The sequence below is a fragment of the Oreochromis aureus genome, linkage group 9 (genome assembly GCF_013358895.1).
Source record: "Oreochromis aureus strain Israel breed Guangdong linkage group 9, ZZ_aureus, whole genome shotgun sequence".
In the NCBI taxonomy this organism is placed as follows: domain Eukaryota; kingdom Metazoa; phylum Chordata; class Actinopteri; order Cichliformes; family Cichlidae; genus Oreochromis; species Oreochromis aureus.
The window spans coordinates 40,421,969-40,438,878 of record NC_052950.1 but is presented as its reverse complement, the minus strand read 5'-3'; the positions used below and the strand labels follow the sequence as shown (position 1 = coordinate 40,438,878).

Sequence of the window (16,910 nt, the reverse complement as noted above, 5' to 3'; positions counted from 1 at the left end):
GTCGTTGGGATATTTCTCACCTTATGTCATTTATTTATTTATTTCATGTTTGGTTAAATTCAGTTTTCTTCTTTCTCCTTGGACTCATTCCTTTTCTCTGTCTTTTAAATGGTTCATTGATCTTTTGTCTCAGATTCTTCATCGCGTTTCTTTTTAATTCTTCACTTTTTTCTTCTTCATGTTCTCTCCTTTCCTGCGCTCTGATTGGCGGGTTTGTAGTTTTTCTTCTTCTCTGTTTTTAGAATAAACTCACTATCTCACCATTGATAAGCTGAACCTGAGTCTAAATACCGTTGGGCAGGTCATGGGATGGTTTGGTAACATTTAGCCGCCTTCAGAGTGAATGGTAGCATCACACAGTCACAGATACCTGCTGATCAGTATCATCCAATCAAAATCCCAGAAATTTTCTCAGCCAAACTTGAGCTCCACCTTCGTAGATGTTCTGGAGTCTTTTGTGGTGAGCGTGCATACATGCCAGTGCTCTACTTAGAGCTTTTCTGATTCAGGTCTTTCTGCAGCTTCCATAAGTGACATCTTGTGTGGAGCTCCTGCTCGTCAGCGGGTTCAGGTGAAGTGTTGGTTCCACTTGTGGATCATGGCCCCAGCAGTGCTCAGTGGAACGTTCGGTAGTTCAGACGTTCTCAGTGGAACCTTTGGTGACTTTGAAACAATAAGGTTTGCCGGTCTCGTAGGGCTCACTGGTTTTACCCATCATGACATGTATCTGGTTTTCCTGCATCATGTCTCGCTCTTACACATAAGATCATCGTGGTTTGATGGCTCGTTACCAACATTTCATGCCAGGAACACCTTTAGAAATATATTTACTTAGAAAGTTCAACACTTGTTTTACCTGCTGTGTTATTGGTCAAATTTAAATTGCTCCAGAGGTCCAGTTCAGGTGAAGCTAGCAGACAGCTAGCAGCTATAGCCACCTGTCAGTCACAGAGGCCACGCCCCTAATCATGTAGACTTTAAGCCTTGAAACAGGTGGCGTTATGAACGGGGACATTATCTATCAAGACCAGCTGGGTCACCTGTGTGTGGGCGGGACACACCTGGTTTAGTTGATTGATTTGGTCTGAGGTCAGTGTGATCTTTATTGATTATTGACTGGACACTGACACAGGTGTGCACTTTGAAATTAGACTTTGGGTTCATCTGTAAAGGGTTAAAACTCCTGATACAAGTTTTAGGAGACGACGACTCACAGTTATTGATCAGAAGACCGGAGAATAAAGAGGGCAGGCGATCGATCACTGAACATTATGATTAATTACACCTGCTACACATACACACAAGGCAGAGTGTGTGTACCCTCAGGCTGTGTTTTCTGCTCTCTGTCATCACTCTGCCGGCATGCACACACACACACACACACACACACACACACACACACACACACACACACACACACACACACACACACAGGAGGGTGTGTGTGTGTGAGAGAGAGATAGAGAGACAGAGAGAGATCCCTGGAGGTGTGTGTGTGTTTGTGTCATTTCCTGTTGAGGCGAGTCGAGGCGAAGAAGAAGAATGCCCGACAGCGTGTGCTCCCTCTGAAACTCTCAGCTTTGTTTTCTGTGATGAGACGAGGGCAAACAAACGGAGCGGGACGGACAGACAGGAAGACGGCGAGCGTCAGACGAGCTCGCCGTAAGCAGCTTTACATCCACGCATGTAGAAACAAGATCAATGTGAGAACGTGTTTCAGTTGGACTGAATACAGCTGATGTACAGTACTGCTGTCAGAGTAAATGTGGACGGTGTGAGAGCGACAGTGTTGTAAATCAAGTGCACCCCTCTGTGTTCTAGCTGTTTACTTCCTTTGGTGAAAACATGAGTGTTGAAGCTCAGCAGGTTCCTGCAGGTGATCCTTACCTGCACCTTCACCTGTGGTTTGACCTTTCATGACTGATCAGTTAACGCAGTTCATTTAGAAAGGAAAAAACCCTAACTCTCTCCTGTCCATGCCAGTCTAGCTCATTAAGCTAAAAGTACCATGCAGCACCAAACCAACAATCAACCGCATCAGCTGCTAACAGGACTTGGATCTGGTGATCACCACACTCCTCCCCTAAGGAAAGGTGACTCCTAGCCTGAGTAATATTATTATTTTTTATCATTTCATATTAGTTCTTCGTGCTGTGATGTGTCCTCCTCTTCATTATTGATTACAAATGTCAGCAAGTTTTTGTTTTGATCCTCCCCGCCTGTTTTGCTGTTACGTTCCTCAGGATACCCAGATGTTAGCCCAGTATTAGTGCTGGTGTTGGAAAGCCCAAAAAGTTCTCATCCAGAGTTTCCTCTTCAAATATTTCTCGCAAATGGTGTTGTTGTTGCTCCTCCAGTTGTGTGGCTGTGGGATAACAAGGTGTTAGTTTTGAGACATGGACTACTTTCATATCCTCCCCCAAATCCTCCAAAACTACTGGACCAGCCTGCTGCACCACCCGGTATTGTCCTTGCCATTTGGGAGCCAACTTGGCAGTGAAAAACTGTAAAGTGCCAGGAGGATTGTCACGATTTATACATCGGGGAAACCAAACACCAGAGCCACCTCGTCAGGCCAGGACTCTGCAGTCCATTTACACCTACAGACCAGTGGACACTCTTTCAATGATGAGGATGTAACATCCTGGACAGGGAGGAACGCTGGTTTGAGGAGTGCTGTGATTGCAGACATTCCCCAACTCTCTGTGAATGGTACTCATGGCCATTGATCAGTAATCTTTAATCAATGATCTTTGATCGGTGGTCAGTGGTCTTTTTGCATGTTAATGATCATAAACCGACCTCACAGCCTGTTGTTAGTCAGTGCTGCTGGTGTCAGTCATTACTGTTTATAAGGTTGGAAACCTGCAGTCAGCTGAGACTGAAGGAGTCACCTGATGGTGATGATAATGATGACGATTATGAAACGTTCCTCCCACTGAAGATGTCCAGGTGAACAGAACCAACGTTCTGGGGGATTTTCTTTTTCCTCACCTGGATGATTGAGCATCAGGACATGTCACTCAGAAATGTTGTTTGTCAGCTGGTTTATAGTGTGTGTTCAGATGCTGCACACAGCAGCAGCTTCTGTGAAAGCCAGGAGAGGGGCAGCCAGTCAGACAAAGAAGGATTAATCTGACCTGTGAATCATGCAAAGCTGCTCTGGTAGAATAAAACGCAGGATGTGGACCTGAAACATTAAAACCAATAAAACCAAGGTTACATGTGTTGTTGCTTTATCGCCACACATCAGAGTCACAGTCAGTTCACACACACACACACCTCTTCCTGCAGTGTTGGGCGATCATGAGGCTGAGATTGGTTTTCTGTGGGAGAGAGAGAGCTGACTGTGTGTGTGTGTGTGTGTGTTATATAGATGCACATTGATAGAAGCAGATGAAACAGATTGTGTCTGGTATCTGTTGATGAGCTAACACTGCCCAGCGGGACGAGTGTGTGTGTGTGTGTGTGTTTAATGTGCCTTCTGTTACAAAGAAAGAAAATGAGCCTTCCCGCTATTTAATGTCAACGCTTTCAGATGACAGCTCCTCACACACACACACGAGGATAATAGATGTAAACCTCCTCCTTCCTCTGTCTAAATTCCTCCATTCATGCCGACACACACACACACACACACACACACACTTACACACTGTGTGTGTGTGTGTGTGTGTGTGAGACGGCATGCTGGGAAATGGTAATGAACTGGAACTGTCTCACTCTGAAGAACGTTATATGTTTACAAGCTGCTCTCTGCTGACGAGCGAGAAACAAGATGGAAGTGCGACTTGAACGTCTGCATCGATGAAGCGATTAATCAATGAGGTGATTGATTCGCTGATTACTGGTCGAGCGTTCTGGTTTCCTGCTTCACTCTGAGGATGTTGGTGCCTGTTTCTGTAATGGAACTAAACGCAGTACAAACACGCGTGACCCAGTTACTCTGAATACATCATCACATGTAGGTACAAAGTGAGAAGCAGAGTCTTCAGAGCTGATTAAACTTTCTCTGTAATTATTTCAACAACAGGCTACACCCAGAGTCCTGTGGGGTCCTGTAGGGGGCTGTGGGGGTCATGTGGGAGGAAGAGACTTGAAGAAATAAATATGTGGTTAATGCTCCAGCTGATGTATGAGGGCCCACAGGTAACCGATGTGCTGACAGTTTGAAGCATTAACAGTGGAGAAAGAAGGAACTGCATGATTTTAAATCAGTTCCAGCATCCAAGCAAGTGTTTCTACACCAGCTCTAATTTCTGTTTCTTCATCGGCTGGAAGACAGCGAGAGAACACAGACTGTAGACTGCTCACCTGGTTAATTTAAAGTATGGAGTGGAAGGGTTCATATCGCAGGTTTAGTATTAATATGACCTTTTACTCTTTACTTCTCATTTTCCACAGTTCATAACAATAATCATAAGATTCATTTCATATCATCCAAATAGAGAGAGGGGAAAATAACAGCCTCACTTCTAAACCACTGAAGAAGAAATGATCGTATTGATCAGGTTCTGTAAACACAGTGTAGTCGATCCTGTGGTCGCATTAATGTGTCATTAGTATGCAGCATCTCCGTGTCTAAGTCTTTAGGTGGAACTTGCTGTGATGGAGGTGATGAACTCATTAACTCTGCTCATATGCGTGAGATCCAGCCAGGTTTCTGCCGCCAACCAATGTTTATCCCATCGTCAGTGGGGCTGTCCGTAGATATTTGAGCCTCTGTGGATCAGAGAAAATCCAGACTTGTTTTTTGTCTGCTGTACAATCTTTGGAAATGGTTCCAAGAAATCACTCAAAGCCCACAGTTCCCCTGACATTCATGGATCAGAGAACCCCGTCCACAGCCTTAAAGCCGGGGCCTTCAGGAACAGTTTTTCTGTAATCCTGTCTGTGGTTTCACGTAAGGTAACTGAGCACCCGTCTGTCTCTTTTTCAGCCTGTCTATCTGGTCGGTCTCCTGACTGCATGCTGGTCCAGTCCAAAGAAGACGACTTTGACTGGGAGCAGGGCGACACCCGAGACCGATCGGCCACCCCCTGGATCCCTGCAGGTACTGTTTGTCTTTCTGAAAGCACCGTCAGGACCCGCAGTCCTCCTGCAGCTCGAAGGTTCCCTGGGTGTTCCTCAGGGAACCATTCTGTGTCTCCTGAAGCTGGGTCCTGGTGGTGCATGCATGTCTTCCTCTGACTCTTAAAAACCCTGAAGTACGTTTGTGTTGTGACACACATACATTGGTCATCAGCATATCTTTGCCTCTACAGTTCTGCTGTTGCTCATTTAACCAATCCTGCACTTGATGAGCCGAGGCTTAGAAGTATTTAGAGTTTACAACAAGGTGCAAACCTCCGGGTATGTTGTTAAACAGCTCGAAGAGCTGCTTGGGTCTGAAAACAAACTCTGGAGTCCTGAAAGCAGGAACGCTGCACTTAAGGGGAAATGGCTTCATTAACCAGGTGCCAGCCTGATCCAATCACAGAGCGCCAGACCGAGCTGTGTACATGTTGGTCTACAACCAGCCCCCAACCCTTTGTCAGACACATGGGCTTCACACCGACGCCCTTTAAATGGCGTCTTTCTGCTCTGCACGCCAAGCGGCGTTACCTGTCACTGCGTGCCACACACCTGTAACACGGTCAGTTAGGCTAACCTCGGGCGTGACAGTAATTCCTCCCGAGCAGCCGAGGACGGCAGTCATAACCAGACAGAGAGGGAGTGTTCTCACTATAATCAACAATTGTACAGGTCCTTAAACACAGCACTGCAGCGCTTTGCACCTGAAGGCAGCACTGAGGGAAACGCTGCTGCAGCCTTCCTGTTATCTGCTATTGACCTGCCACTGTGTGTGTGTGTGTGTGTGTGTGTGTGTGTGTGTGTGTGTGTGTGTGTGTGTGTGAGCAAGCCGCCGTTTGTCACATGCTCACAGAGGTTACCCTGCTGACGAATGAGAATGCAGCACTCTTAAATCACAGAGCCAATCACGTGAGAGACAGGCTGAGCGAGGACACACAGAAAGGAGGTGGTTACTGTCCTGTTCAATGTGAGTTATAGAGGAGGAGGAGGAGGAGGTGGTGAGAGGAGAGTTTGTCACCTTCACTCTTTTCTAATAAAAGAGGATTTTTGTGTGTTTCAGTGTGTGTGTGACTAATTGCAGCCAATCCAAGCAATCAGAGAGCAAACAGCTTCTCTCCCAGTGGACACAAACACACACACACACACACACACACACCCTCCTCCTGGTTCGATCTCCTCCCGGCTGATGTGCGGAGCAGTGTGCAGGACGACACAGGGCATTAAATCTAACATACCCTACACAGCAGAGACCAAACTCAGCCTTCTCCCAGCCCGAGCTCGCGTCGGAGGAAAAACTGACCAATCAGAAGCTGAGGTTCTGTTCGGAGGTGATGGGTTCCAGCAGAGACGGCTGTTATCGGGTCAGAGTTCACTGCCGCACTGTGGCCCTTTGTTAAAGCTGTTAATAAACCTCACTGATCTGGAGACAGTCAGTGCTAAAACATCTGGAACATGTGGAGCTTCATGGAAGCACAGACACAAAGCAGTAACATGCAGGAGTGATCTCAGCTCGTTTCTGTTTCAGCAGCTCACATCTAATTCGTTAAATCAAATATAATGTTTCAGGCCAATAGCAGGAAGTGCTTAATATTTGTTCTGGTGTGTTTGGGCGCATGTCTCTCTTCTGTCTGTGTCCGAGGTTGCCAAGGACCAGCGTCATCCCACCGCCTTTACTCTAAAAACAGACACTTTATCAAAGGGACTTCTGCATGTGATATCGGTGGGAGGAAAAACTCCACACAGACAGCATTCTCCAGTGAAAGTGGTCTGGTTTAATACTCCACACACACACACACACACACACTGAGCTGCAGCGAAGCATCGATTGACCAGTGATTGCAGGCTCCATTTAATGTTCTTATAAATGGTACAAGTTCAATCTAATCTGAGCCATGTAGCGCCGGCTCTCTCTCTGCTGTCAGTGTGAACAACAGTAATCTTCCCTAATACCCTTTCCTGCTGCACACACACACACATACACACACTGTCTCAGCCTCTGGACTGAATATGTTTCTTGCTCTGATTTCTTTCTGACTCCTCAGTTGTAGCTGTTTGTTACTGCTCACAACGAGCTGAGCGAGGGTGTTAAACTTCGTCCCCTCTTCATCGTCAGCCTGTTCCAGCTGAGATTTTTAGATCATCTAACCTGATCCTGGATAGCAACTTTGCTGACCTTACTCTTTGGTGACTAGAACGTCTGGTCAGCTAAAAATAAACGAGTCCAGACCAGATCAGATGCTGGTCATACCATGACATCACGGATATATTTAGCTTCCTTACAGACCAGCTGAAGCAGCTGAGTGCAGTGAGCCAACAGTACAGTAATTATTAGTTTTGCAGGGAAAGCAGTTGAGGCAGTGGAAGATGTTCCTGAGGTTTGCTTCTAGTTTGTAAAGTTGAAAACCAGATGTTCATTAATAACAGACTTCAGAGCCTTTCAGTGTTTCCAGTTCTGTTAGTCCGGTCCATTTCTACAACCCATTTACTCAGTTTATTAACAGCTGGGTCAGTCAGACCTGCAGCCAACAGTGACAACAGGAATATCAGGGCACGTTTCCAGAGCTGTGAGAAAACAGGCCTGAACCCGACAGAGTCTGGGCTTTAACCAGCTCCTTCTTGGAAATGAGGTGTACATTTCAATGAGACTTTTTACCCATATAAATAAAGGATAATAAATACAACCCAGCAGTGTCCAGTCCTGATCTCCACACAGTCTAACCTGACTAAAGGATTCTGTGAGTAAGAACAGGAGAACCATCCAGGTGAACAATTTATTTGCACCTATGATATTAGAGAGAGAACACCAGTGATCTGACCCCCTTTTAAAAAGAGATCTTCAATCGAACCAGGATCAGGCAGGACACCCCTACAGCAGAAATAAGCACTGTTTGGGTCTTTAGAGTTAATTTCCCCCATTATAACACCTGTTCACATTTCATTAAGGCTTAAAGTTTGCATTATTAGGGGCGTGGCTTGTCATTTAGGGTTCATAATGAGGTCAACATGAAGGTTAACTGTAAGTAATCCACACTTTGCTCTACAGGTTCATTCTGCTGTTTCAGGCCAGTTTTTAATTAGTTCATTTGCAGGAGGACTATGACCCAAGTCCATTTAAAGACTATCAGAACCTGCAGCCGCCTCAGGTGCGGCCCACTGGTTCTTCACAGGTGCTGTGGTGGTGCTGTTTGCTGGTTCTGGTTTTATGAGGTTCTCTGGTCGTTGTTTATTTCTGCTTTTTGCTCCAATAAGGGTGGGAATACGCACACACATGCAGACACACACACATGCTTTTTGGTGAGTGTGTGTGTGTCTCTGTGGGGTTCAGGGTATATTAATATTTCTAATAGGGCTGTTATCAGCTCACTGCCAGCTGTACACAGCAAACACACACACACGCAGGGAGGCTCCAAGGCAAATATATATACTACACACACACACACACACACACACACACACACACACACACACACACACACACACACACACACACACACTCGGTCTGTCTGTTGTGTGATAACTCCCACAATGCCTTTCTGTGTCAAAGAGACCTGGAGGTCAAAACCACTTTTCTCTCTCTGAGCGTGTGTGCTAAAAAAATACAAGCTGTTGTAAACAACACACACAGACACACACACACACAAGTGTGCAGACACACAGTTTGTGGCTTTAAAGTGAATTTGAAAAGAGATTAGACACACACACACGCACACACACAGCTGCAGGTAAACAGTGTTTAAAGGTGGGTGAGGGAGAGAAGAGAGTTTAAAGTTTGGACTGTTTCACAGGCAAATAAGAGAAAAGAAAACTCTGTGTGTGTGTGTGTGTGTGTGTGTGTGTGTGTGTGTGTGTGTGTGTGTGTGTGTGTGTGTGAATGTTTGTGTGTGTTTCTGCGCGCACGCGTGTGTGTGTGTGTGTGTGTGTGTGCGCGCGCGCGCGCTCGTGTGTGTTTTGGGTTAATTAGTGTGTCGGCATGCAGGAGATTCACTCTTTGAACATGACTCTGTGTGTGTGTGTCTGTGTCTGTGTGTGTGTGTGTGTGTGTGTGTGTGTGTGTGTGTGGAGCGTATAAAGCCACTATCAGCATCCTGCCAAAACCAATTAAAGCCTCATTCAGGGAGTTTAAACACATGGAGTCACTGCAGCTGAAATCCGACCAATCAGAGGAGAGGTCACGCTGACACACCAGCTCCCCATTGGCCGATTTAAGTAAATGTGGGACTGCTCCTTTAAACCTGTTGGACGGGGATTCAGTCTGACGTTTTTGTGGATGCTTTCAGAAAGTTTAACACACATTCGCCGCCTGAAATAAACCTCTAAGAGCAGGAAACACACACACACAGACACACACACACACACACTTCCTGCTGTGTGTGTGTGTGTGTGAGAGAGAGAGAGTAAATACGGTGCAGCTGCCTCTCCTCACGTCTCGGTACAGCTCGGGTAATAGAATTACTGCCTCCATCTGGGCGCGTGTGTGCGCTGGGTGTGATGTGATTGGTTTACAGATGGTAGGGGTCGTATGTGATTGGCCCACAGGTGAGAGGGGGCGGGAGGTTAACGAGCAGGAGAAATGCCAGGACACGAACGGGTGCTGTGTGTGTTTTTGTTTCTCTTTCTGCCTATGGTCTGATTGGACGATAGCGAGAAAGAGGAGGTGGAGCCATGTCTCAGGTGCAGAGACTTTGAAGCACTCGCTCGGGCCTTTGAGAGAAAAGAAGGCCCGAGCCCGAGATCTTCAAATTTAGAGGATCATCATTTAGCCTGGAGAAATAGTTTGCTGCTTTATAAGAAAGCCCTCCGCAAAGCCAGAACATCTTATTATTCGTCACTGATTGAAGAACATAAGAACAACCCCAGGTTTCTCTTCAGCACTGTAGCCAGGCTGACAAAAAGTCAGAGCTCTACTGAGCCAACAATCCCTTTAACGTTAACTAGTAATGACTTCATGAACTTCTTCACAAATAAAATTTTTATCATTAGAGAAAAAATTACCAATAATCATCCCACAGATGTAATATTATCTACAGCTACTTTTAGTACCATTGATGTTAAGTTAAACTCTTTTTCTCCAATTGATCTTTCTGAGTTAACTTCAATAATTAATTCCTCCAAACCTACAAAACTGCTCAAAGAAGTCCTGCCATTAATTAATGCTTCAATCTTAAATATGATCAACCTATCTCTAATAATCGGCTATGTACCACAGGCCTTCAAGCTGGCTGTAGTTAAACCTTTACTTAAAAAGCCATCTCTAGACCCAGCTGTCTTAGCTAATTATAGGCCAATCTCCAACCTTCCTTTCATATCAAACATCCTTGAAAGAGTAGTTGTCAAACAGCTAACAGATCATCTGCAGAGGAATGGCTTATTTGAAGAGTTTCAGTCAGGTTTCAGAGCTCATCACAGCACAGAAACAGCTTTAGTGAAGGTTACAAATGATCTTCTTATGGCCTCTGACAGTGGACTCATCTCTGTGCTTGTCCTGCTAGACCTCAGTGCAGCGTTCGATACTGTCGACCATAATATCCTATTAGAGCGATTAGAACATGCTGTAGGTATTACAGGTACTGCACTGCAGTGGTTTGTATCATATCTATCTAATAGACTCCAATTTGTACATGTAAATGGAGAGTCCTCTTCACACACTAGGGTCAATTATGGTGTTCCACAGGGTTCAGTGCTAGGACCAATTCTGTTTACATTATACATGCTTCCTTAGGCAGCATCATTAGAAGACATAGCATAAATTTTTCACTGCTATGCTGATGACACGCAGCTCTATCTGTCCATGAAGCCAGGTAACACACACCAATTAGTTAAACTGCAGGAATGTCTTAAAGACATAAAGACCTGGATGGCCGCTAACTTTCTGCTTCTTAATTCAGATAAAACTGAGGTTATTGTACTTGGCCCTGAAAATCTTAGAAATATGGTATCTAAGCAGATTCTTACTCTGGATGGCATTACCTTGGCCTCCAGTAACACTGTGAGGAACCTTGGAGTCATTTTTGACCAGGACATGTCCTTCAATGCACATATTAAACAAATATGTAAGACTGCTTTCTTCCATTTGCGCAACATCTCTAAAATTAGAAATATCCTGTCTCAGAGTGACGCTGAAAAACTAGTTCATGCATTTATTACTTCCAGGCTGGACTACTGTAATTCTTTATTATCAGGATGTCCTAAAAACTCCCTGAAAAGCCTTCAGTTAATCCAAAATGCTGCAGCAAGAGTCCTGACAGGGACTAGAAAGAGAGACAGATTTCTCCTGTTTTGGCTTCCTTCATTGGCTTCCTGTTAAATCCAGAATTCAAAATCCTGCTCCTCACATACAAGGTCTTAAATAATCAGGCTCCATCTTATCTTAATGACCTTGTAGTACCATATCACCCTATTAGAGCACTTCGCTCTCACACTGCAGGCCTACTTGTTGTTCCTAGAGTATTTAAAAGTAGAATGGGAGGCAGAGCCTTCAGTTTTCAGGCCCCTCTTCTGTGGAACCAGCTTCCAGTTTGGATTCAGGAGACAGACACTATCTCTACTTTCAAGATTAGGCTTCAAACTTTCCTTTTTGCTAAAGCATATAGTTAGGGCTGGACCAGGTGACCCTGAATCCTCCCTTAGTTATGCTGCAATAGACGTAGGCTGCCGGGGATTCCCATGATGCATTGAGTTTTTCCTTTCCAGTCACCTTTCTCACTCACTATGTGTTAACAGACCTCTCTGCATCGAATCATATCTGTTATTAATCTCTGTCTCTCTTCCACAGCATGTCTTTATCCTGTTTTCCTTCTTTCACCCCAACCAATCACAGCAGATGGCCCCGCCCCTCCCTGAGCCTGGTTCTGCCGGAGGTTTCTTCCTGTTAAAAGGGAGTTTTTCCTTCCCACTGTCGCCAAAGTGCTTTCTCATAGGGCAGGACTCTAGAGTGAGACCAATTTGGTCGCAAATGTGACCAAAGTTTTCAATGGTGCGACAAACTGTTTGAGTAACAAAAATAAAGAAAAGAAAAGTCTCCGCAACTTTGAAAGTCTCCGTGTGGTCAACAACAGACACACATTATGTCCCTATCGTGGTCTAAACCAATCAGAGATAGTTAGGGGCGAGACCTCTCTGATTGGCCGTGGTCCAGTTGAAAGTGCAGGTGGATAGAGAGAGGCGAGTAGGTTGAATAAAGCGATAAAGCTCAAAAACTATTTCAACAATCACCAAACAGCAAATGAGAGCGGGTAAACAGATTCCACACAAAGACGTAAACACAGAGCGGACCCGACGCATCAGAATCAGCTTTCTCTTTCTCAGCTTTCTCACCCGACTGCCCGTACACGGACACGCCATTGGGGCTGAAAGCCGACAGCTCGCTGATTCTGATGTGGCGGATCCGCGCTGTGTTTATGTCTTTTTTGTGCTAGATTCTGAGCTGCAGGTTTTATCTTTCTCTGACCAAAATTCACTGAACCAGCAGCAAAAGAAGATCCAAACTACGCTTCACATTTGATAAATATCGTCATTAATCTTCCCTTACTTTTGCTGTTTTGCTTCCGCCACGATAAAATCACACTTCGTGCACAGCTCTCTCTGTCTCTGTGTACTTCAAGAACAGTTTCCCATCTCAAATCTCAAATTTTGCATTATTCATTCGCTTATTACGCACCAGTCTACTTTTTTTTTTTTACTTAAATGACCTCGGACAAGAATATTCTAAAGAAATTTAAACTTTATTAAAATTATGCAAAATTGCAGAATATTGTAGAATATTTTTAACGTTATCTGCTATATGAAATCTGTCCTGCCTGGATTCTTTAAAAACGTGAGCTTTCCGACGAGGGAAAACAACACACTAGACCAGGTCTACACCAACATCCCAGATGCTTACAAGGCCACCCCCCTGCCTCATCTCGGACTCTCTGATCATCTCTCTTTGTCCCTGATCCCTGCTTATAAACCTCTAATTCAAAGACAAAAACCATCTGAAAAATCAGTAAGAGTGTGGACCGCGGAAGCCACCACGGCCCTACAAGACTGTTTTGATAACACGAATTGGAGTGTATTTGCAGAAGGATCAGACTTGGAGGGCCACACATCTGCCGTACTCTCATACATCAGCTTCTGTACTGAGGCGTAACAACAACAAAGACTGTTAAAGTGTTCCCAAACCAGAAGCCATGGCTCAACAGTGAGGTGAGAGCCCTACTAAGAGCACGTGACAGCGCCTTCAAATCAGGAGACCAACAAGTCTACAAAGAGGCACGCCAATCTCTGGTTAAAGGCATAAAAAGAAGCCAAGCGCAAATACAAACAGCGCATCGAGGAACACTTTAACACAAAGAACTCCAGAAACATGTGGCAGGGGATCAAGACACTCACTGGCTACAAAGACAGTTTCACACAAACCAACTCCCCAGACATCACCTTACCTGACACCCTAAACCATTTCTTCGCCCGCTTTGACCAAGAAAACAGGGACACCATCACCCATCCTGCCATTACAGAGAGGGACGACGCTCCCATCCAGCTGGAGCAGCACCAGGTCAGAGCCACACTGCGCAGAGTCAACGCGAGGAAAGCAGCTGGTCCTGACGGTGTAGCTGGTAGAGTGCTTAAAGCATGTGCAGACCAACTAGCAGAGGTTTTCACCACCATCTTCAACCTCTCACTGCTACAGTCTGTAGTACCATCCTGCCTTAAGTCAGCCACCATCGTTCCAGTGCCCAAGAAGAACACAGTGAGCTGCTTGAATGACTATCGTCCAGTTGCTTTAACACCCATAATTGCCAAATGTTTCGAACAGCTCATCATGTCCCACATTAAAGCTGCCATCCCTGCAAACCTCGATCCACACCAGTTTGCATACAGGGCAAACAGGTCGACAGAGGGCGCCATAATAACAGCTCTTCACACAGCCCTCACACACCTGGACTGTAGTAACACCTATGTGAGAATGCTGTTTGTGGACTTCAGCTCTGCCTTCAATACAGTTCAACCCCACAAACTGGTTAATAAACTAAGCAACTTAGGACTCAGCAGCTCACTGTGCAGCTGGATACTGGACTTCCTGAGCAACAGACCCCAGAACGTCAGAATGGGAGAGCACACCTCCTCCACCCTCATTCTGAATGTGGGTGTCCCACAGGGGTGTGTCCTCAGTCCCCTCCTATACTCACTTTTCACCCATGACTGTTCAACTATCCACACCAGTAACACCATTATAAAATTTGCTGATGACACCACTGTCATAGGACTGATCGACAACAACAATGATTCAGCGTACAGAGAGGAGGTTCAGCATCTGAACCAATGGTGTGACGACAACAACCTGCATCTGAACACAGCCAAGACCAAGGAGATGGTAATCGACTTCAGAAGAACAAAGCGATCTGAGCACTCTACCCTCTACATTGATGGGGAGGAGGTAGAAAGGGTAGAAAGCTTCAAGTTTCTCGGAGTCCACATCTCGGCCGACCTTACCTGGTCCACAAACATCTCCCACCAGGTAGGAAAGCACAACAAAGGCTGTACTTCCTCAGGAAACTACGTCAGGCTCAATTACCCCAAAGACTGCTAGTAAACTTCTACCGCTCCACCATTGAGAGCATTCTGACTTACTGCTGCACACTCTGGTTCAACTGCTGCACTGCGGAGGACAAGAGGAAACTGCAGCGGGTGGTGAGGGCAGCAGAGCGGGCAATCGGCACTTCACTAACTCCCCTCAGAGACATCTATACTGGCAGACTTCAGCAGAAAGCCAGCATCATCATTAAAGACCCTCGCACCCTGGACACTCACTTTTTCCCCTTCCCTCTGGTAAACGCTACAGGTCCATCAGGTCGAAGACAAACAGACTCAACAGAAGTTTTTACCCACAGGCTGTCAAACATGCCCTACCTCCACCCTGATTGGAGGATAACTGCACTGCCAACACTCATGGACATTACACCTTATTTATAAATCGTATTTCTGTTTATACTTCAATGCAAACAACACCCTTACCACTTTAAACTTTATTTCCATCCATCCATCCTCATCCGCTTTATCCGAAGTCGGGTCGCGGGGGCAGCAGCCTAAGCAGAGAAGCCCAGACCTCCCTCTCCCCAGCCACCTCCTCCAGCTCATCCGGGGAACACCAAGGCGTTCCCAGGCCAGCCGAGAGATATAATCTCTCCAGCGCGTCCTGGGTCTGCCCAGGGCCTCCTCCCGGTGGGACATGCCCGAACACCTCACCCAGGAGGCGCCCAGGGGCATCCTTGTCAGATGCCCGAACCACCTCAACTGGCTCCTTTCGATGTGGAGGAGCAGCGGCTCTACTCTGAGCCCCTCCCGGATGGCGAACCTCTCACCCTATCTCTAAGGGAGAGGCCAGCCACCCTTCGGAGGAAGCTCATTTCTGCCGCTTGTATCCGCGATCTCGTTCTTTCGGTCACTACCCACAGCTCGTGGCCATAGGTGAGGGTCGGGACGTGATCGACCGGTAAATTGAGAGCTTCGCTTTTACACTCAGCTCCCTCTTCACCACGACGGACCGGTGCAGCGTCCGCATCACTGCAGCCGCAGCACCAATCCGTCTGTCGATCTCCGGCTCCCTTCTCCCATCACTCGCGAACAAGACCCGAGATACTTGAACTCCTCCACTTGGGGCAGGAACTCATCCCGACCCGGAGTGGGCACTCCACCCTTTTCCGGCTGAGAACCATGGCCTCAGATTTGGAGGTGCTGATCCTCATTCCTGCTGCTTCACACTCGGCTGCGAACCGTTCCAGTGCGAGCTGGAGGCCCCCACCCGATGAAGCCATCAGAAACCACATCATCCGCAAAAAGCAGAGATGAGATTCTGAGGCCACCGAAGTGGAAGCCCTCCGCCACTTGGCTGCGCCTAGAAATCCTGTCCATAAAAATTATGAACAGAATCGGTGATAAAGGGCAGCCCTGGCGGAGCCCATCACCCACCGGAAACAAGTCCGACTTATTGCCGGCAATGCGAACCAAACTCTTACAACGGTTGTATAGGGATCGAATGGCCCGTAGCAGTGGGCCAGACACCCCATACTCCCGCAACACCTCCCACAGGACACCCCGAGGGACACGGTCGAATGCCTTCTCCAAGTCCACAAAACACATGTAGACTGGTTGGGCAAACTCCCATGCACCCTCAAGTATCCTCGAGAGGATAAAGAGCTGGTCCAGTGTTCCGCGACCAGGGCCGAAAACCGCATTGTTCCTCCTGTATCCGAGGTTCGACTAACGGACGAACTCTCCTTTCCAGCACCCTGGCATAGACTTTCCCAGGGAGGCTGAGGAGTGTGATCCCCTGTAGTTGGAACACACCCTCCGGTCTCCCCTCTTAAAGATGGGGACCACCACCCGGTCTGCCAGTCCAGGGGTACTGCCCCTGATCTCCACGCAACATTGTAGGGCGTGTCAACCAGGACAGCCCTACAACGTCCAGAGCCTTCAGGAACTCGGGCGGACCTCATCAACACCAGGGCTCTGCCACCGAGGAGTTGTTTAACTGCCTCAGTGACCTCGACCCCAGAAATTGGCGGGTCATTCCCTCATCCCCAGACTCTGCTTCCTCCTCGGAAGACGTGTCAGTGGGATTAAGGAGGTCCTCAGTATTCCTTCCACCGCCTGACAATTTTCTCAGTCGGCGTCAGCAGCGCACCGCCAGCACTATACACAGTGCAGGTAGAGCACCGCTTTCCCCTCCTGAGACGCCTGACGGTTTGCCAGAATCTCTTCGAGGCAGTCCGAAGTCTTTTTCCATGGCCTCTCGAACTCCTCCCACACCCGAGTTTTTGCTTCAGCCACTGCCCGAGCCGCATTCCGCTTGGCCTGTC

The 16,910-nt window shown here is 46.9% G+C and overlaps 1 protein-coding gene across 7 annotated transcripts in view; it reads left to right on the top strand.

Annotated features, from left to right (window-relative positions):
• LOC116331049 (receptor-type tyrosine-protein phosphatase mu-like) overlaps window positions 1–16,910 on the top strand; it is a 245,930-nt gene that overhangs the window by 25,841 nt on the left and 203,179 nt on the right. For all 7 annotated transcript variants that reach the window (XM_039617696.1, XM_039617694.1, XM_039617693.1 and 4 more), the window contains exon 2: window positions 4,940–5,053. In XM_039617696.1, coding sequence (XP_039473630.1) covers window positions 4,940–5,053 — 114 coding nt within the window. The remainder of the gene's footprint in view (window positions 1–4,939; window positions 5,054–16,910) is intronic.